Below are 22,585 nucleotides of genomic sequence, written 5' to 3' on the forward strand. Positions count from 1 at the left end.
TTGACCGTACCATAAAAATGTTGCAGCAGAAATCGAGACTCATCAGACCAGGCAACAATTTTCCAATCTTCTTTTGTCCAGTTTTGCTGAGCCTGTGTGAATTGTAGTCTCAGTATCCTGTTCTTAGCTGACAGGAGTGGCACCGGGTGTGGTCTTCTGCTGCTGTAGCCCATCTGCTTCAAGGTTGGACGTGTTGTGTGTTCAGAGATGCTCTTCTCCAGACCTCGGTTGTAACGAGTGGTTATTAGAGTTACTGTTGCCTTTCTATCAGCTTTAACCAGTCAGGCCATTTTCCTCTGACCTCTGGCATCAACAAGGCATTTGCGCCCACAGAACTGCCGCTCACTGGATATTTTTTTCTTTTTCGGACCATTCTCTGTACACCCTAGACATGGTTGTGCATAAAAATTCCAGTAGATCAGCAGTTTCTGAAATACTCAGACCAGCCCGTCTTCCACCAACAACCATGCCATGTTCACTTAAATCACCTTTTTTTCCCATTCTGATGCTCAGTTTGCTGCCATGTGATTGGCTGATTAAAATTTGTGTTAACGAGCAGTTGGACAGTTGTACCTAAAAAAATGGCCAATGAGTGTATTTCCAAGTCTTCTATAGAATAAAGCCCTATTTCTAAATTATAATGCTTATTATGTACAAATCTTATTAAATGTGGACCTCAGAGCATAAAACAAAAATCAGTTTATGATCTCTTCGAACTTATTGAGCTTTTCTTTATGATCATATGCTCGTACGGTTAGCGTGCAGGAAGGCCCGGTACAGTTCTCGTGGCAGCAGGGGGTCCGGCATGTCCCGCAGGAACTCCTTCAGTAATGCAGCCACGTCATGAACACTGTGCTCCTCGTCTAACACCACGTCTATCCCATTGTCGAAGTCCTCGCGCAGCTGAAAACACACACGGACACGGGGGGATGAAACACAATCAAACATACTGCCACCACACACGAGACTCAAGTACCCCAGGTTTCCTGTTCCTGTCTAAACACAGTACAATAAACACACACAAATCACAGGCAGTTTGAGGTCAGCTATTAAAGCAAGACGCTGCACATGCTATGAAGAGTATCTGAGACATTCGCTGTACAGGTTAGAGTCTGATTGAGTTTACATGCACATTTATACTCTGATTATACTTATTAGGATGGCAATGAAGGCAGCAAGGTGGCTTAGAGGTTAACACTGTCGCCTCACAGCAAGAAGGTTGCTGGTTTGAGTCCCAGCTGGACCAATTGACATTTCTGTGTGGAGTTTGCATGTTCTCCCCGTGTCTGTGTGGGTTCATTCCGCTGTGGCGACCCCTGATTAATAAAGGGACTAAGCTGGAAAAAATGAATGATTGAATGAAGATGACAATGAATATTGTCATATGGTGAACAAGCTAACTTGTTTTCCTTTTATTGGAAGGTCAAAAAATGAAAAGCATAAACTGATTATTACAGCTAGATTTCTGCCCTGCATGTCAGTTTGTCCAGCACATTAACCTGCTTTCTGTGGGTTTACTGAAGTGCACATCCAGACAAATATTTTCAGAAAGGGAGAAGGAAGCGATGCTAGCATAAACCAGAGAAGTAAAAAAAGTACTTATCAAATAAAAACAGATACACTGCATCAGGTATGCACAAGAAAAATGGGTGCTAGAGCTTTCTCAAAATTAGTTAAAAGTCACTTTAAAGTTGCCATTGAATAAAAAATGCATTATACCTAGGTAGGGCTGCACGATTCTGGCTAAAATGAGAATCACGATTTTTTTTGTTGGCCTAAAATCAAGATCACGATTTTATCATGATTCTGTAGATGTAAAATAAAGATTATATGAGAAGGCTATTATAATTGTTAATTCTCAAACACATTATGGTAAAACATCAATAATAATATTAGACCTATGTGTAGATCTACTGTTGGTTAAAATGCTAAATTTTTTATAGTCACATTGTTATTTCACAGTGATGTCATCAGAATATAATTACTCATAATTCTAAAAATGAATTATTATGTTTGAGACATATGCTTGCAATCTGTCATTGAACATTAAAAAAAAAAATTCACTGGTAAAATGAGACATTTGTCATTATTAGATTCCCTCTTGCATTTTATTCAACGTTATATAGGCTAGAGTAGTTATACTGACCCAGTAACATTTATTCTCATGCACAACAATCTGGGTTTGCTTTGAAAGAAAAAACATATCAAATTCGGTATCACTTTCACTACTGAGTGCGCTCATGTCATGGCTGCCGTCACTTTGAGTTCAGTTTGTAACAAACTGAATGTTATTTGCTACTTTATTACCTGCTATTCACAGCCTATGCAGATTCTGTTCACTAAAGTTGACCTGGCGGGCACATGTGCATCCTCACGGTAGTAAACAAACAGTGCGTCAGCTCATGCGTGACTTCACAGCCGTGAATACATCATTACATGAAGACAGAAATTACATTTTTGAGTGAATTATACCTTATAAATACAGTATATGAGACACTTTCAATGCAATTTGAAGGTGTCCATGTTGCTGAGCAACTTATGTAAAACAATGTGAAGACTTGTGCGACCGCCTTTACACTTCTCTCTTGACTTTGAAAATATATTCGTCTGAATTGCAGAAAAGCAGAATTAAGATCATGTGAGGGGTCGAATGAAGATCATAATCTCTTTTTGATTAATTATGCAGCCCCATACCTAGGCTTAGTTTAATAATAAGTGTTCAGTACATGCATATTACATACAATAAGTCTCAAACACCATTATTTCCTCTAGTATAAATCTTGTTTAAACTGAACTCCAAAAAATTATGTGAATCAGAGCATACCAGCGACTGTTATCTACAACACTCAGGATCATTATTATGTATGGCATATGAATGATTTTGATTGGCAACAATGTTTCCTAGTATGGCTGCACAATATATTGTTTCAGCATCAATATAGCAATGCGTGCGTCCGCAATAGTCACATCTCAATACATGTAAGTTGAGTCTAAATTATAGTTGACCAGGAGCCACAGAATTGTATTTAATTACTGCATTTATATGGTTAAAATCTGAATTTTTATCACAGATAAAATCTGAATTATTAGCCCCCCTGAATTATTAGCCCTGTTGTTTATTCCCCCCCCCCCCCCATTTTATGTTTAACGGAGAGAAGATTTTTTTCTACACAATTCTAAACATAATAATTTTAATAACTCTTTTCTAATAACTGATTTATTTTATCTTTGCCATGGTGAAAGTAAAAAAAATATTTTACTAGATATTTTTCAAGACATTTCTATACAGCTTAAAGTGACATTTAAAGGCTTAACTAGGTTAATTAGGTTAACTAGGCAGGTTAGGGTAATTAGGCAAATTATTGTATAACAATGGTCTGTCCTGTAGACTATCAAAAAATATAGCTTAAAGGGGCTAATAATTTTGACCTTGAAATGGTCTAAAAAAATTAGAAATTGCTTTTATTCTGGATGAAATAAAACAAATAAGACTTTCTCCAGAAGAAAAAATATTATCAGACATACTGTGATAAATGTAAATCACAGTAAATGCCCTTGCTCTGTTAAACATCATTCGGGAAATATAAAAAAATAAAATAAAATTCAAAGGGGGCTAATAATTCTTTTCTTACTTAAAAATTTTGTCTTGTTTCTAGTCCAAATATCTACATTTCAAAGCAAAAACAAGATTATTTTGTAATCACACTGGCAGATCATTTTACTTGTTTTAAGCAAAAACTCTTAATATTCACTTATTTCTTCTGCAGTTGAAAACAAAACAATATTTTTACATGATCTAAGAATTTTTAGATATTTGGACTAGAAATGAGACAAAGTAAGAAGCATTTTTTAATTATTCAAATTCTGTACCTGAATACTGTTAGGCTCCCCAGAAAACCATCAAATAGATCTATCCACACCATCTTGTGAAACTGTATTCAAATCACAATATTTTATCACAAAAAGAATTAAATATCGCAATATAAGATTTTTTCAATATCGTGCAGCCCTATTTCCTAGTGCGATAACAGTGATAAAATGATACTTCCTTATTTTCTTTGCTTAAAAAAGCTCATATGTCAGATATATGTGAAACTTATATCTAAAAAAGGGACATGTAGGAGTATGCAAATTCTTACATTTTAATAATGTAATGTAAGTACCAGGAAACATAGGTCTGGTAAACATGGTGTATTTATTGGTGTATAGTGTATTCCTAGGTTTTTGCTCTGCAATGCCATATTTTTGCAGTTTTAGTTTGAAAGACAGGGGGCGCATGTCACATGTGAGAGAGACAAATGTTGTTTATAATGCAGTGGCTGTAAACTGACTCTAGAGAGCAGCTGGAACTGACAAACTTACTTGACGGACTCTTTTCTTGGAGCTGCCGACACGGAAAATCCCCAAAGTTTGTAATCCTAGAGAGAGACAAAGAGAGAGAGAGAGAGATAGTAAACAAGTGTTGGGATCATATTTCACTGTGCTGATTTTATATCTATTTTAGTGTTTTTTTTGGGTGTCATCTCATCTGACTGACCTTCTGTTCGTAACCCAAGCAGGGTGTGTAATAGTATGAGGCAGAAGATGTGTTCAGATAAGTTCATCTAAATTTCTGGGAGGGGGGATAAAAGGTTGATTTATTTCACATCCAGTAGCTCTAACATGCTATGCTTAGTTCGAGATATTTATCAAAGCAACATTTTCATCACCTGAAGTTTTCAAATGATCTTTTTTTTTAAATTTTATTAAAGTCTATTAATTTAAAGGACAGTACAAACATAGATACTGCTTAATGACAACTATTGACTTCACTGATATTCACTAATTTAATTTAAAACAATATATTGTATAGGTTGGTCATCTAAAAAGCATCCGCTGTGTAAAACATATGCAGGATAAGTTAGTGGTTCATTCCGCGGTGGCAACCCCGGATGAATAAAGGGACTCAGTCGAAGGAAAATGAATAAATGATCTCTACTAGTTTAGATATGACATCTTTTTGATGAACTCTAGATATAAAAAAAGTGACTTTTATTACAATTTTTGCTAGTTCAAAACAATATATGTATATAATAAATAATACGCATAGAAATAAATCGGTACAATAACAAAGAATAAAGTTGTATCAGCCCAATAGCTAGTTTTGTGCCATAAATTAAACGAACAACCCTGAGAATATTCTGTCGAAATCATATCCTGATGCTGACATCATATATATCCTGACAATGTCAAAATCTTATATCCAGAAATCACAGAAGACCTACTTCCACTTCAGAAAAAAAATACTTCACTTTGTGGCTGCTGTTTTGTGGTCTAAAGCTACGAGATGGTCTTAATGTTATTTCTGAATGTTATATTACACAAATCATTTGATCGCGTATAGCGAAACTAAACACCATAGAATACACAAGACAAGTCATTCGTATACTTTTGAATAGGAAAAAGTGTAACTGTCAATATGGCAAATGAAGACCGTCTTCTAGTACAGGAGCCAATCAGCAATCGATATATGGTCAATAAAACCCGCTTTCTAGTACAGGAGCCAATCAGCGATTGCTATAGAAGACAATTCTCCAGGGCAGGGGCTCGGACCAGACGTGAGTTTCTGCAGATTTTGTGTGATACGAACATTTAAAAATGAAACTAAAGAAACAGTTGTTGTTTATTTTTATTGGTTATTCATAATATGAATTGTAATCGTAATCTTGGCAAGTAGTTTTGGAGAATTTGATGTTTCCCCATTCAGACAGAATGCCTGAGCATACTGCCCGAGAGGTGTTTCGAAGATGGCCGCTGAGTGAAATGACTTGCCTTAAAGGGACTTTGGCGAAACTTAATTATTATTTTAAATCTTTTTTTCCCCATCTCTTTTGTCAGCAAGAAGTCGTATATATAATAACACTTAGTATGATCACTTATTCGTTTTTATATACCTTAAAGAGGTCAGATTAACATGATGGTTAACCCAGACAGATTCATTTAAAATTCTTCTTTAATGTTTTGAAAAAGAAAGAAGTCACCTAAATCTTGGATGGCCTGAGGGTGGCTAAATTAACAGCAAATTTAAGTTTTTAGGTAAACTGTCCCTTTAAGTACATTAATGTTTTTCCTTTTACTTAAAAGTATCTCATATGCGCAATGGCTGAATAGAGCAACTTCTGAATAGAGCAGAATAGAGCAACTTACTCCGTTACTTCACGGAATTAACATTTAAGTAGACACTTTATTAGGATTAAATGTTGTTAAAAGCAACCCAAGCTCATTCTGATTACGTAGACCAGTATACATTTCTGCAGATCACTAAACTTGCCCCAGGAGCTAAGTTTTTTTCAGTTTTTGTGTTCGTGAATCCACCAGAGGCAGATGTGTATGCTTTTTCAGATCTCAAATTTCTCTTGCGTGTGCCATTTGCACGGCTGCCATCGTATATGTCGAGCTACTGGACGAACTGGTAACAGCGAGGAAGCCATCCATACGGAGGTAATCGGTCAGCTGGTAAGCTAAAAAAGGAAATGGTGTCATACCGCCACGTAGCGGTATGATGAAATGCAGCAAAACGTTCCTCTGGCTTCATAATTCTCCATCTCTAGAAATGTATAAAGGGCTACATTTTCAGAATGAGCTCATGTTGGTTAAAAGTGTCATTTACCCCTAAATCTGAACACTAGCAAAAGTTTTAAGCAATTTCTTGGTTAAAAATATATTCCTGGCACAATTATGCACATTTAGGTGTTTTTTTGTTTGTTTGTTTTGTTTTAATGATAACATAAACACCAAATATAAACCAGGTTTTCACTATGCCTGTGAAAGACTGCATAAACGGAAAATTGTTAAAGACTTTTATTTGTGTGATGTACATTGACATATTTCCAACCGAAAAGAAATATTGAGTAGGATGCAGGGTTTTATTTTTGAGCTCCACCTCTCATCTTTTACTCGCTGCAAACTAACATTTAAAAGGGCCTGGCTAAGCATATTCCACCCAAGTCATCTGACTGACATAAGATTTACTGACGTAAAATTTGATTCGAGATTATGAAAACAGTTTTTTTTTTCAGTGGATTAACTTTGATTAATTGTTTACTTTAATATTACTAGGAGGACCCTTTTCACATTTCCGGGTTTTTCAGTAGCAGGAATTGTGATAGTTATGTAAACTTAGAGCACAGTGAATGGGAGAGTACAACAAATATTTTTTTTACAATCCAATTTGCTGAAATAATGAAAGAAAAACTCTACAATGGTGTTATTAAGGCTGCCAGAAAAAAGGAAAAAAAAAATTGTGTGAGACTGATGACAGCAGCCAGAGGAGAAAATCATGTCAATTTTTCTGTCCAGTCTCTAAAAGCTGCATTAGAAACACCTCGCAGAGTGAGTTTTTTTGTAAATTGATGCAAAGATAATTTAATACATATATAAATACATATAAATGTTCATATTTTTGTTTTATCAAAATATAAAAAACTTTCATCATTTAAGGTGCTGATGACCAATAAAGGTGCAGTAGGTGATTGTCTTCAGAAACATTTTTTGTTGTGCTGGTTCAAAGTCTCTTCACATTTCAATAGTAATGATTAAAGTAAATGATCTAAATGTGTTTATATTATAGGTGGGGATAGAATAATTGTTTTTTTTTAATCTAGATTAATCTTGAATTTAATCTAGATTAAAATGGCTCATATGAATTCTGCCAAAGGCATTCAGAATTTGTGTGCCACTGCTACCCAAATAATACGTCTTTGAGAACGGGTTTCTCAAGCCAGGTGGCGCATTAAACCAGGGGCTCATCTCCTGTTTCCAAAATGCATCACAAACTGCTTGAGAAACTGTTCTACTATGATAATTAGTGATGAAAATAAATAAAGTTCAGTAAAATGTACTTGTGTTTACTAACTGTTTATTCAGTTAAACATGAATTTTGAACTGTAGGCCTAAATAGGCTTAAAAAAGATATTTTTGATCACCTTGATCCGACTAAAGTCATAACTAAACAGAAATGGAATTAAGACATGTGGAGTATGCCGATATTAGTGGCACTATTGAAGTAAACACTGCGATTAGTAAACATCGTCATGCAAAACTTTTTGCCATATTTTCCGACAAGATCCACACACACAGCTGTCAGTAAAGGACTGCACACACACACACACACACACACATGCATACACACACACACACACACACACACACCCACACACACACTGTCTGTCAACAAATGTAAGTTTGAACATCTGCAGCCATTCATACAGATCCACCAATTTGCCGGGACGCACTTTTACCACACCTGCAGTTGGACATTATTGAGAGACAGAGAGAGCAAAACAAATGCTTAATTAAAACTTTTTAAAATCCTGAATCAATAATGAAGTTAGTTTTGCACGCTGGCCAAAGGATGACACCATGGCTGAAGTATTTCTTTTAGACAGGTAATGTTCTGTTTTAAAAGTTATTTAGCTTCACACAAAGCTGATGTAGAATGTGTTGTTGTTAGGAATGGTTTAACTTTTAAGTGTTGTTCAGCCACTGAAATCTCTTAGCAAAAGACTGATATGACTATTTTCAGTTTCATAAGGTCCTTTTACAGCATCGATAATGTAGAGTTTTATTCAGTTCAACAACAGAACATCAGTAAACAACGCTTTTCCACCTAGCCTGCTTTACTAAGGTGAAGTTGGTTTTATATTCACATTGGGTCATTTTTAAACAATGACAGCCCGTGAGGCGCTACCTATGTTGTTTAACATGCTACTCTGAATATTTGGTTTGAAATAGCATGCACAGCACGTGAGAGAGGGTTGTGAAATTATCATTAAATGTTTACTGGTTGAAACTTTGGATATTCCATAGTGATCTACGGGGGAAAATAATTGTATGATGTTTGTGTTCTTAAAAAGGTAAAAATGTACAATATTAAATTTCAAGAGTTCACACTTAGACATTGCTTGAAGCTATGAGCAAGTTTGGTATGCTGTTACGGGAGAAAACCCTGAGCTTGGAGATATTTGAGCCCAGGGCTCCCGTCTGGTCAATAAGCATGTAAGGGTGTCCGAGATCAGGTAGGTCTTGAGAGCTCCCCCTGGTAAAGCGAGGAAAAAGAGGAGATGGGGTGGAAGGGGGGATTCTTCCAAAACGAAGAGCAGGTAGTAGGGTGAAATTGGGCTGTGTCCGAAACCACCTACTTCTCAGTAGGTACTGCATTTGGATTTAAACCTACTACTCGGCCGTTAGAAAAGTTCGTTCTATACAGTATGAACGTGAAAAGTATGAATGGAATTCAGACGTACTACATCTGCCATTTTGTCATGGTCACGTGACCTACCTGCATCAATTGCGTCGCTTTACTCCCATTCATGAATTCGCGCGCGGGGCATCATGGGATAGCACAGCGTGCATGGGATGCGCACTCTAGAATCTCGCCGGAAGTAGTAAGTCTTCCGGCTCGCATACTGATTTTAGCATACTATATAGTATGAAAGTATGCGGTTTCGGACACAGTCTTGATCTCTATAATGTAAGCTTGAATCAATCTGATTAGATTATTGCTGATTACGGATGAGAGGCCAGCCGTGCTCAATCATTTCACATACTCATCTCAAAATGTGTTTTTAAAACTTGACATACAGTGTGTAAGAATAGACATAACTAACTGAATAATGTAAGCTATGAATTTAGCTTCCTGTGCCAAATCAAATCCAGTGGTGTGTTGTACTGTAATGCTGTTTGCTGCTCACCGTAGGTCTGTATGTGGTTACAGCAACGCTCCACCACGCGGGGAACCTGCCTGTAGATTGGGTTGAGACTGAGTTTGGCCTGTGTGCGACCCGCTGCCTTCTTCATCTCCAGCTCATTGGGGTGAGAGAGCTGCAGAGCTTCTAGTAATCTGGACTGACTCTCCACCATATCAGAGATGGAGTCCACCGACATCCCTCCCTGAGAAAGAGAGAAAAATAAAACATTTATAATGGTCAAAATGAAAGGTCAACATATATTTGAGTAAAAGCCTTTTCCATTTACAAATAATTATGTAACTCTGTCACACTGGTGTGTGAAGAAAAATCAGTAAATCAAGAAGAAATGTAAGCAGATTTTCATAAAAGTTTTTTCGAAAGTCATCACAGAGATGAGTGAATATCCCTGTTATCTGTTCTTTTTCCTTTCTCTCTCCATGTTTGGGCGGACAGAATGGAGAGTTTGATTTGGCAGAGGCACGGACTAAAAATCGCACTCCCTCCTGCTGATATGGAGCCACCCATAGAGAGATGATGTCTCAGTCATGCTGAGAGAGGAATGGAAAGCACCCGCACGCCATCAAAACAACAACCTGAGCCATGCTGACTGATGCCACTGCCAACTGAGCCAGTTGAGCGAACATCTTTATAAAACATAAGTTCATTGTATACTTAAAGGGCACCTATTTTTACTTTTTTACGAGATGTAAGATAAGCCTTTGCTGTCTCCAGAAAGCGCAAAATACCATCAGACTATTTATTATAGCTTCCAGAATTTGCCCATTTAGCTGAGTATACTGTAGCTGTTTTTGTAGCCTGTGGCTTTAAATGAAAATGAGCTGCATCTCATCATGCATTACGTTAGATAAACAGCAGTCAGTGACAGAGACTGACACGGATGAGGCTGAAATACAGCTCATTAGTCAAAAATACTAAGCAAGTTTATTTGATGTATTTGCAGTGGAGTTTGTTCAAGCCTTTTTGAAATGATGAGTCTCACACAAATGCCGTTTGCAGTACACACACACACAGGCATATTAGCGTTTACTGACACCATGCGGCTGTGGTCATTGTAGCGGTTGAGAATACATATCAATTTTACTGTCCTAATTACAAACATGCTCTGTTTTAAACTTATAAAACTTATAAAAAAACACAGAGAGTTAGAACAAATATTTTAAATCCAGTTTATTTGCAAAAAATGTTAAGTGGTCATGTGTGTACATGTTATTATAGAAACATGGTGCCTGTCAATCAATTTGGTGAGTGGGGAAATTCGCACTCCTATGTAACATTGCAGTGGGCCTCAAAATCACTGGGATTTGGGTCCTATTTTAATGTCAGGAAATTTTTAAAAAAGAGACTTGTTGTGTTTATATCACCCCAATATGACTGTGGACACACTATACCTTCATACAGTTCTGTCCAAACAGCTTACAAAAGATGATTTTCATCAAAAGTGCCCTTAAGTAAAGTTTATGCTAAAATCAGTGTGCTTGGATTATAGTTGTAATTGTATTATTTCAATACTATTTAAAGTAGTAAACATTGGGTTAACTTAAAATGACCTTACAGATATACTGATAGCCCCAAGTATTTGAAATATTTGAATTACTATGTACACTAGCAAAAAAAATCTGGTCCAGCTTCATTTCATTTACTCCTCAAACCTGACTTGTTACCATGTAAACTTGAACATGTACGTGTGTAGGCAGTATTAAAAACTATACGAATAATGTGGTTGAACTTTTTCAGAATTAGATTTTTTTTGTGTGTTTTTTTTTTCTTACAATGTAGGCAAATACGTTTTCATCCTGGTTCAGTTCAATGTGTGGGAGTTCTGTTTTTCATTTATCTATTATTTTTGGTGTGTATTTATTTGTTTGCCAACTTAGACATAATTTTTAATGAACACAGCAGGTTTGTTGATGTATTTAATACTGTTTTAGCTAAAAATTTGCCAAGCTTCGAATAATCAGGAAAGCATAAAATATAAATTAATTGATTATTTATTGCATTAAAATTGTATTTAAATCAAATGTATTTTTTGATTTAATGACAACTCTTTAAAAATTATTAAGATACCATTTTAACAACAAACATTTTGAAAAACATCAGTATATTTTAAAATATCCTAAAATGCAAAGAAACAAGTGACTCATGATTTATGTGTTATGTATGCATGTGTGTGTGAAATGTTTTTATATCCCAGCATGGACTTAAACCTTGGGACTTGTGTCACCGTGGGAATCAAAATTGAGGTTACATATAAATCACACTGAATGAAGTATTTAGAAAAGGTTAAAATACTGATTGTTTCCTATAAGTGTTGGGTTTATGGGTAAACGGGAACAATTTATGGTTTGTGTAGAAACATCATAACGTTTATGAGAGTCCGCTGCATGACATAGGAACAAGTCTGTGTCTGTGTGCATGTGTGTGTGTTTTCTTGACAGTACAAATGAGAAAATCTATTTTTTGCATTTTTTATGAGTTGCACACTTAGAAGCCTCTGCCAGGATTTTATCTGTGAGATGTACCATATCAGCACTTGCCCATGGGGAATTTGAATGAAACGATGGCAGGTTAGTGATAGCAAACAGTTTTTACTGGCTCTGAATTATGTGTGCTGAAAGATAGTGTCCTCTCATCATATTGCCCATGTATGAGACGTCAGCAATAATATCTTAAGGTAACAGCAGATATAACTGCGTTATCATGTATAACTGTCAGCTCTAGAGATGAGCCTTCATTGATGTTATGTGTAAGGAGTTGCAGATGTTTTTAGGGTTAGAAGTTCAACATGATCTCTGTACTCTTATTTAAATAATCACAATCACAATAAAGTGGTAGTTCACCCAAATTTAATTTATTTACTCACCCTCAAGTGGTTTTTGGAATGAGTTTCCTTCTTTTAAACACAAAAGAAGATATTTTGAAGAAAGCTGAAAACCTGCAACGATTGCCTTTCATAGTAAAAAAGCAAACACTATGGATGTCAGTGTCTCAGCGTTCTTCAAAATATTTTCTTCTGTGTCAAAAACTGAAAGAAACTCAAACAGGTTTGAAAAAGTAAAGGATAAGTAACTGATGATAGAAATTTCAACGACAGAAACTACCCAAATTGTATTTATAGATCGTATTTAGCTATATGTTTGGTTTTGATTCAGTTGTTCGTATCATTTAAAGATGACTCTTTATGCCCCTTTTCATAAGATTCTTTCTGTGATGTCTCCGATCAAAAACTCCACAGATCATTTATCATAGCTTGTCAAATTTGCCCTTATTTGAGGATAAAAAAAATGTGTGTGTTGCTTTAAATGCAAATAAGCTGCTGCTTTCCGGAACAGGGCAGAGCTGGAGCCTTTACACAACATTCTGACAGAAACAATAAAACAATCAAATCCTGCACAGCCAGAATGTCAGAAAAGATTAATAGTGGATAACATGTTCATCCATCGTGGATTAGTCAGTTAGCTGGATTTTATTATTGATGGTTTGACACAATCCAGGATAGTTTTATTCTTCAAAACTCATCCAGCAGTTGTTGTCATAGCAACAGGTCTGTAAGCTCAAACCTGCTAGAGATCAGGCTCATTTCATACAAACAGGATTAGGTTGCCATTACAGGCAAAACGTTTTACTTAAAGTACTGCTGACATTTTTTGCTGTATTAAATTTGGTAAAATAACAATATTTAACAATTTTTAAGTAATTTAAAACTGTTATATAATCTACACTCTGAAATATAAGGTGCAAAAAATGTCATGGCATAGTATCTTTTCAAGGCATCCAAAGAGAAGAGTTTTGTAAAATGTACATTTTCAAGAGTTCACACTTAGCTGATGATTTATAAAAGCTTGTTTGGCATGCTGTCCCGGGAGAGAGCCCCGAGCTCAAGGGATCCTCGAGCCCGGGGCTTTCTCTCGTTGGCAGAGCGAGAGGGGAGCCTGAGCTCGGTGGATCTCAGAACTCCCCGGCTGCGGTAGCTAAGGGAACAAAAGGGGTTAGAGAAATGCTTGATTGTTATACATGTTGAATGTCTTTGGATGGTGGGAGGAAACCGGAGAACCCAGGGAAAACCCACGCGGACATGGGGAGAACATACAAACTCCTCACAGAAACACCCACCAGCCCTATGGGACCAGGGCCGGCAGTGTTCTTGCTGTGGGGCTCACAGTGCTAACCTCTGGGCCGCCGTGCCACCCAATCAGAGGTAAAGGAGGAGAATAGGGGAGGAGGGGGGTTTCTTCCAAACGGAGATGAAATGAACTAAAAACTGTGGTTATTTATAGTAGCTTAGGGCTCATATGATTGGAAGATAGTGATTAGCAAATACGGGACCGGCCTTGATAAATCATAAGCACGTGATCCTCTCGAAATTAGTTTATGAATAAACTTCACTTAAGCACTAATACACTCACCAGCCACTTTATTAGGTACACCTTACTAGTACCGGGTTGGACTCACTTATGCCTTCAGAACTGCCTTAATCCTTCATGGCATAGATTTAACAAGGTACTGGAAATATTCCTCAGAGATTTTGCTCCATATTAACATGATAGCATCATGCAGTTGCAGCAGATTTGTGGGCTGCACATCCATGATGTGAATCTCCAGTTCCACCACATCCCAAAGCTGCTCTATTGGATTGAGTTCTGGTGATTGTGGAGGCCATTTGAACTCATTGTCATGTCCATCCGCCTCAATGTTGGATACTTATCTGCAGACCTCGGTTATCGAGTGGTTATTAGAGTTACTGTTGCCTTTCTATCAGCTGGAACCAGTCTAGCCATTCTCCTCTGACCTCTGGCATCAACAAGGCATTTGCGCCCACAGAACTGCCGCTCACTGGATATTTTCTCTTTTTCTGGCCATTCTCTGTAAACCCTAGAGATGGTTGTGCGTGAAAATCCCAATAGATCAGCAGTTTCTGAAATACTACCAACAACCATGCCGCGTTCAAGGTCACTTAAATCCCCTTTCTTCCTCATTCTAATGCTCGCTTTGAACTCCAGCAGATCGCCTTGACCATGTCTACATGCCTAAATTCATTGAGTTGCCGCCATGTGCTTGGCTGATTAGAAATTTCCATTAACAAGCAGTTGGACAGGTGTACCTAATAAAGTGGCCGGTGAGTGTATATACTACTAAATGATCAATATGGACCTTTTAAATACATATATATGATATAATATATAATTTACAGGAGTCATGCACATGCAGCATTTACAGCTGGTAAGTGGGTAATTTGATGCATTGCAAGAGATATAGACGCTTCTCAAATAGCATTTTATTCTTTTTAAAAACAGTTTAAATAGCCAGTTATGGCTTACACAATGACATCAAGAAACTTAAATATGGTCACTAAGAGTAAAACTAAATAAATGGCTAAAAATGTACTCTAGACACATGAAAGTGTGAAGCTTGTACAAATAGTACAAATTTGGAAAGTTCTTGCGAAATATTTAACAAACTATTTCATTTACTACAAGTGTTGTCGTTTGCTCACATGGCTGATAACTGAATACTAATTAGAGGCCGCTGTTGTCTTGCTGTCAGCCAGTCTTGCAGCATTCCTGATCATGATAGCGAGGATGATAGAGCTGTCCTATACAACAATCACAAGTTCACGGAGTGATCTCAGATCAGTTCATTTATCCATATATGGTAATGTGATTCACAAACTTAACTGAAAAACCAAATTAACCAGAGATCAGTTATCCAGATTAAAAGATATATTGGCTAAATCATCTTAGATTAGTTTAAGCGAGGTGCAAAGTACAGACACTTGGTCTACATTAGAGATAATGGTCACTTAAGCCACATTAGCACATCTTGTCAACAAGAACATTTAGAAAGAACATTTGGATATTTGAAGTGACATACTTGTTCTGGATGTGAAGTAAAGCACAAAGTGTTGGTACTGACTTGTGATTGTAAACATGCAGATTAACAAGGTAGTCATTTTGATCATTGTATAATTTTGTAATGGAATAACTTTACTGAAACAAACCTGTGTAACCTTGGTATCCTGACTTTCCTTTTTTCAGAGCTTTAAGCACTCTTTGAATGGCCATAATGCTTATTGCTAATGATTTATTAGCTATCCTATGATGTGTTTTATTTTAAAGATAAATGAACAGAATATTATCTATCTATTGAAGTGGATTTTTTACTCTTCAAATATGAAGTTAACCTATTTAACCAAACTGTATGTGTATAAACTTTTTGTATGCCATTAGAATATACCATTATAAACCATTAAAATAACCAAGGAGTTATGTAGAGTTAGAGAGAGGAGATGGCTTGAATAAACAACAAAGATGTCACAAGGAATGCATGAAAAAAGGGGAAACACCTATTGAAACAGTCCAATATGTATGGACAAGACATAAATTGTAGAAGGTTCCATTTTGGGGGTTGAAACAATCTCTGATCCTGTGTGACAAATATGAACCAATGAAAAAGAAAAACAGCTGCAAAAGAGGATATAAGCAGGCTGGGGCATCAGAGAGGCAGATTTTTTAGGCAGAGATGCTGCTAGGGGTCTCCTGAATAATCTCCTTTGTTCTTGACAATAAAGAACTGGAATCAAAACCATCAGACTTGGCTTGTCTTTGAAGAAAGAAAAGACCTCAACACTATCAATCCATCCATCCATTCATCCATCCATCCATCCTTCCATCCATCCATCCATCCATCCATCCATCCATCCATCTATCTGAGTGGAGATCTGTGGTTGTCTGTGAACTATGACATTCATGACAGTTATAATTTTGTGTCGTGATTTCCATCGTTATATCTTAAAATAACAGACCCATTTATGCATGGAGTTTGATTGCGATGGAGACCACCCCTGATTGTTTTCAAGAAATCCAGAGCGTTATAAAGACCAGTATTATATTACATATACACTGTAAAAATATACAAAAATTTGCAGTTTTCTGTATTCTGTAATTCATTTTTTAATTTATTATTTCCCCCCGTTTATTTAGGCTTTTGAATCGCATTCTGGGAATCTTTCTTCCAACAACTTTTAATCTTGAAAAGTTGGAAAATGATATATTGTCTGGGGGGCGTCTAGATGGCATAGTGGGTAACACGATCGCCTCACAGCAAGAAGGTCGCTGGTTCAAGCCCCGGCTGGGCCAGTTGGCATTTCTGTGTGGAGTTTGCATGTTCTCACCATGTTGGCATGGGTTTCCTCCGGGTGCTCAGTTGCTATTGTCTGGGTAGGTGTTTTATATTACGCTACAAAAAACATATTTATCCATTATGTTCAAAACCTATTTCTCTATAAATGATTTATTTTACGTTATATTATTTTAGACTACTAAAATATTGATAGAAGTTGCTTTGTTAAACTATAACAATAAAAATTAGACAGAGCAGACATCAACATCCTATAATGCAATTTACAACTGTAAAGTAGCAGAAAACACAAAATATGGAAACTATTAATTAACAGATATTTTTTACAGGGTATATTATTTATAGTTATTATATATACAGATGAAGTCAGAATTATTAGCCCCCTTTGATTTTTTTTCTTCTTTTTTTAAATATTTCCCAAATAATGTTTAATGGAGCAAGGACATTTTCACAGTATGTCTGATAATATTTTTTCTTCTGGAAAAAGTCTTATTTGTTTTATTTCGGCTAAAATAAAAGCAGTTTTAAATTTTCTAAACACCATTTTAGGGACAAAATATTAGCCCCTTCAAGCTATATTTTTTTTCTCGATAATCTACAAAACAAACCATCGTTATACAATAACTTGCCTAATTACCCTAACCTGCCTAGTTTACCTGATTAATTCTGTTAAACAGAAATTGGGAAAAAAACATGTTTTTAGGATCCAATTAAACAGACAAAGTTTTATTTTTTATAATATGTCCACTTTACAAATAACACTGTTTGCCTCACCCGTCGGTGTGTGCGTGAGGTGTTGTCCATGAACGCAGATGAAGGAGGTTTGCTGTGGAGCTCCAGCACCGGTGATGAAGCAGCACCAGGTGATAATACTGTATTCCCCAGCGGACGATTTCCATTCTGCTGCCATTTCTCTGCCCGGAAGTGAAGAACACTGGCCTCCAGGTCCAGACAGTCCCGTCGGCTCTCTTTCAGGGCATCCTGCCGCTGCTTGTATGCCAGATCATTTGCGATTACCTGGGAGAGAGGGATGCTGAATGCTTTGGGTGCAGACTCTGTGGAAGAATATAAATAGAGGGACTTAACAGTTGGACTACAGATCATTTATATCAATACATATTTTGACATTTAGATTATTTTCATGAACTATCCAGTTTACTAGTTTATTTTGGCTACACTTTATTTTGATGGTCTATTTGAGTATTAGTAGACTGTCTGCTTAATATCTGTTGATATGCTCCTTCAACAGACATTTAACTGACTATAAGAAACCTTGCAAGAGCATGTCAACTTACACTTACCTCAACCTAACAGTCTACTTATAATCTAGTGAGAATTAGTTGGCATGTAGATGCAGTGTTACTGAACTTAAATTCAACAAACGGACCATCAAAATGAAGTGTATTTATGTATTTATTTATTTCTAGATCCATTACCACATGTATTAACCAATTTAAGATGTCAAACGTTTTGAAGCGATGCAGCTACTACAGTTCAGGAAGGGAGTGGATGGTAAACGTGTCAAACTCTGTTTTGTTTTGGTGAACAATGACTCTGCAAAGTGTCATTACAATAACCTCAAACTCATCATCAGCCCACAAGCAAGCTATTTTCATCTTCAGAGTCTGTGGTGTCACTTAAGCACACTTTACTGAGCTTCTACAACATTAGTTTTGCACCTGCTTACATTGTAAGTCGTTTTTATTAAAAGAGAAGGCACATTTAGCCATTTCCCAATAGGAAATATGTTGCAATTTCTTTTATCTTGTATGTGTTGCAATATACTTTAATTTAATTCAAGAGAGTACAGGAAAAGCATTGTCATTTAGTTACTGCTTTGCAATTCTGGGTTATTTTGCTTCAGTTTTTAGACTATAAGAAAATAACTACATTTTATAAGATATATATATAGAAGATCACAAAGGAAAATAATAAGCATTTAAGTGTTCAATTTATTACACATTCATTCATTTTCTTGGCTTAGTCAGTAAATCCAGAGTTCCCACATTGGAATGAACCACCAACTTATCCAGCACGTTTTTACACAGCAGATGCCCTTCCAGCATACCCATCTCTGGGAAATCAATTTATTACACATTTTACACAACTTATTTTGTGCCTGTGAATTTCAAGATTAATACAAATCTTCTTAAAGGCAAACTTCTTTTTTTGGATACACCAATATTTCAGCTGCCGATACATATCAGCCAATATTAGATTATTTTTTTTAGATATCAGCACATCAGAAGGAATATGAAAAAGGCAGATTCCAATTTTTAATTCATTACATGGAGTCAATGAGTTGCACATCTTTTGATCCTACTTAACGCGAATCGCTCGAGTTAAAAAATCTGAACTTAATCCGACATTCGCGCCACATTAACCAATCAGGAGCTTACTCTTGTGGGGGCATGATTGTGACGTAGCACCTGTTGTTGGTGTCTCTGGGGAAATCCTCCAGCCGACACTGACAACAGTTCATCAAACTGGGCTTGACTCAGTCAGAAGCACCTTTCAAGCCTCCATCATCCAGGTTAAGATACTAGAGAAGTTTATGAGCTCACAGAGCTGGATGCACCTCTGAAAGGATCTAGTGTACTCAGACACGGCCCTTAACGTATCAACGCTGTTTTTCAGCCTTTATAAAGCACATAAACACTGTTATTTTCAAAATAAAATCCATGTTAGCCATTTAGCAACAAAGCTAGAGTCACAAGACAGACAGAAGCCCTGCCCATCACACGAATCCGCATCTGTTCTGAAGTGAATTTGACGTGCAAATGAAGAGTATTTGACGCGCAAATGAAGCAGGTTTGACGCACGAATGAAGCGAGTAAACTTAAATGTTGACGCGGCTGTTTACGTGCGAATATCATGATTTATCTGCGCTTTTCGCATCTGGTGTGAACACAGCATAAGATAATTTTACAAAGCTAAATATAATCTAAAAAAATTACACCTGCACCTAATGCTGAGTTCAGACTGCATATCTTTCAAAGTAGTTGCATCACAGATGTTCTCACACTGCATGTCTATCTGTGGTAGCGATCCATTACTACTGTGTTTACACTGTAGAATGGATTGGTGACAGGGATTTCACACTGCATGACTTGACAATAGGAAGAATCACACAACTTTGTCTTGGTCCACAAACTACATCTCACAACCAAACACATGCAAGAAGTGACATGGCAACAACGCAAGGTCTACCACACTAGTGGATGCTGCTCTCTTATTGGCTGTAGGCAATCGCTGATGTTATTTTCAATCAGAATCAGAATTTCACACGACATGATTTTGACTCATCAGAACGCGTGTTTGATAGTTCATACTGTGTAATTGTTACTCATGCAAACATGCACTGATTTGCCTGTGACAGTTGTTCAGGCAATTTCTCAAAGACTGTTGGTGAGTCAAAATTAAGGCTAAAATCAAGCGGTCTGAACTCGACATGTACAAAAGATGTCAGTAAAGCAGCTGGTAAGCTCAAACACTGGCACAAAAGCATTGGACTTTAAATAGTTTTTTTTTATTATTTATCTCAACTCGAACGATAAATAGATTCAATCCTTGTTCAGTAAAATTAATTTAATGCACAAAAACTAGCTAGAACTGTCTCGTGCTGTATGCAACTGACCAATGTCAGTATCTGTTGAACATTTTTTTTTTAAATTGGTATTGTTTTCTCCAGCACTGAGCCAGAAATCCCCCCTCAGTGGCACTTAGAGCAAACATTCTGGTTTTATTGTTATTAATTTTTTGAAGATGATCTCTGTCGAATCTTTAAAGGCCTATGAGGGGTTTACAGGAACTGCAACACACCCAACTGTTTTGGCAAACAAAGTCACAAGCTCTCAAAGGAAAATCTTTTCATAAGTTTCCATTTTACTATCGCTCTTCCCCAAAGGAAGACATTCAGTAGTGATGGTTTAACAAGGACGTCACAAAGATACAGTTATGTAAGTTGACATCTGGAAGAAATTTACAACTTTGTGGTTTGTGGTTTGAAATAATCTCAAAGAGAACTTGAAGACCTGACAAAGAATATATCTCTTGTATTTCATGAGTGACAGACTACTGACAAGGCTGCCTAAACAAGCCTGTTTTCTTATGCATTTATTTGTCCCTCATCCTGCACCATTCCAGAAATATTAAGTTCAGTAGAACTGACACCAGACACCAGAACTGACAACAAAACTTATTTTTTAAGTTTATTTTAACTTATTTTTTATTACTGTTGAAATAAATCTGTATGTGGCTTTATGTAGCAGATTTCTGTTTTGGAAATCTCTTATTTTTTCCAGCCTGTTATGTTTAATTTGATTATACACGTTAACATATTTAAACATTTGTCAATCAAATTTCACTGAGAAAAGTTAGTTAATTGGTTTAGTACTTAAAATGACACTGTATATCTGTATATATTTTTAATTATTATTATTTTTTTTTTTGCCTTGAGGCTTCAGCATTTTTAAGTGAAATCAAAGAATAAGCATTTGGAAGAATTGGTCTAAATAAGTATTGAACATTTCATGTTTTTTTTTTTTTCTAGAAATAATATTTCTAAAGGAGCTGTTGATATGGAATGACACAGATTTTGGTAAAAACCCAAACAATACAAACATAAAAAAAATAAATAAATAAAAAAATTAAATAAAAATGAGTTATTTGCAGTGTTGGAAAGAGTACTGAAAAAATCTAAAGTACCATTACTTGCCTAGAAATGTAGTGCAAGTAGAGTAAAAGTATCTGTTGTAAATATTACTCAAAGTATGAGTAAAAAGTAGCCCGTTCTAGAGAACTTAAGAGTGAGTAGTGAGTTACACGCTGTAGAAAGATGTGTTTTGTGCATGTGTGTGTAAACGTAACTTTCTGTAGTGCATCGAATAATTGCCCAGCAGGCACACGTTTTAAGATGTTCATATTAGGTTAGATTCAGGTTTTGATGTCAGGTGAAATTCTAAAGCCAACCTGATTTTCATTTCCAAACAAAATGCAATGTCCACATGACGTTAGGGTACAACGTCAATCTGATGTCATGTTGACGTCTTGTGTCTGCTGGGTGTTTAAGGCCATTTCGGTCATCATACTGTAAACATTTGTCATCTTCTTATCAGTGACCAACAGTCTAAACTAGGGGTGTCAACACCCGTTTCTGGAGGGCCGGTGTCCTCCTTAGTTCCAACCTGCTTTAACACACCTGCCAGGAAGTTTTTAGTATATCTAGTAAGAGCTTGATTAGCTGGTTCAGGTGTGTTTGATTAGGGTTGGAGCTAAATTAGGGTTGGAGCTAAACTTTCCCTGACACTGGCCCTCTAGGACCAAGTTTGGACACTCCTGGTCTAAACAGTCTCTGTGAGTGTCTAATCAATGGTGACTTGGAGCAGGTGAGTGTGTGTGTTGCATGACTAGGATCTCTAGTCCATTAACCGGCAGATTTGTAGTTTGTGTGAATGTTTTCAGCGACCTATGGTGTTTAGATCACTGGTGATTGTGACAGTTGATTGTGACAATTAATTTACACTGATGAAGGGCAGAGGGTTACTAAATAGCTACTGAGAGATTTCAGCTGCTGTCTGGGCTTTCACTGCCTTTCTACACTTCCCTTTCTTCATGTGTTCAATACTTTTTCCTTGCATCATTTCATTTTTATAGCACATGACTTCATTTTTGAACTAATTAGATTTGTTTTCTTTGCATAT

At 36.5% G+C, this 22,585-nt stretch overlaps 1 protein-coding gene and 1 long non-coding RNA gene across 3 annotated transcripts in view; both read right to left on the reverse strand.

Moving 5' to 3' along the window:
* The window catches only part of arhgap36 (Rho GTPase activating protein 36), a gene marked incomplete at its 3' end in the record, with an annotated part of 103,097 nt that overhangs the window by 11,521 nt on the left and 68,991 nt on the right, over positions 1-22,585 (reverse strand). For both annotated transcript variants that reach the window (NM_001351681.2, NM_001044906.2), the window contains 4 exon segments: positions 753-903; positions 4,363-4,418; positions 9,732-9,930; positions 17,658-17,938. In NM_001351681.2, coding sequence (NP_001338610.1) covers positions 753-903; positions 4,363-4,418; positions 9,732-9,930; positions 17,658-17,938 — 687 coding nt within the window.
* LOC147843196 (uncharacterized) lies at positions 11,517-16,801 on the reverse strand. The gene is made up of 3 exons (XR_015496235.1): positions 14,657-16,801; positions 13,987-14,598; positions 11,517-13,917 (listed from the first exon to the last, which is right to left on the reverse strand). It is a non-coding gene; the product is annotated as an uncharacterized LOC147843196 (long non-coding RNA).

This window comes from Danio rerio, chromosome 7, assembly GCF_052040795.2.
Source record: "Danio rerio strain M-AB ecotype USA chromosome 7, GRCz13ab, whole genome shotgun sequence".
NCBI lineage: Eukaryota > Metazoa > Chordata > Actinopteri > Cypriniformes > Danionidae > Danio > Danio rerio.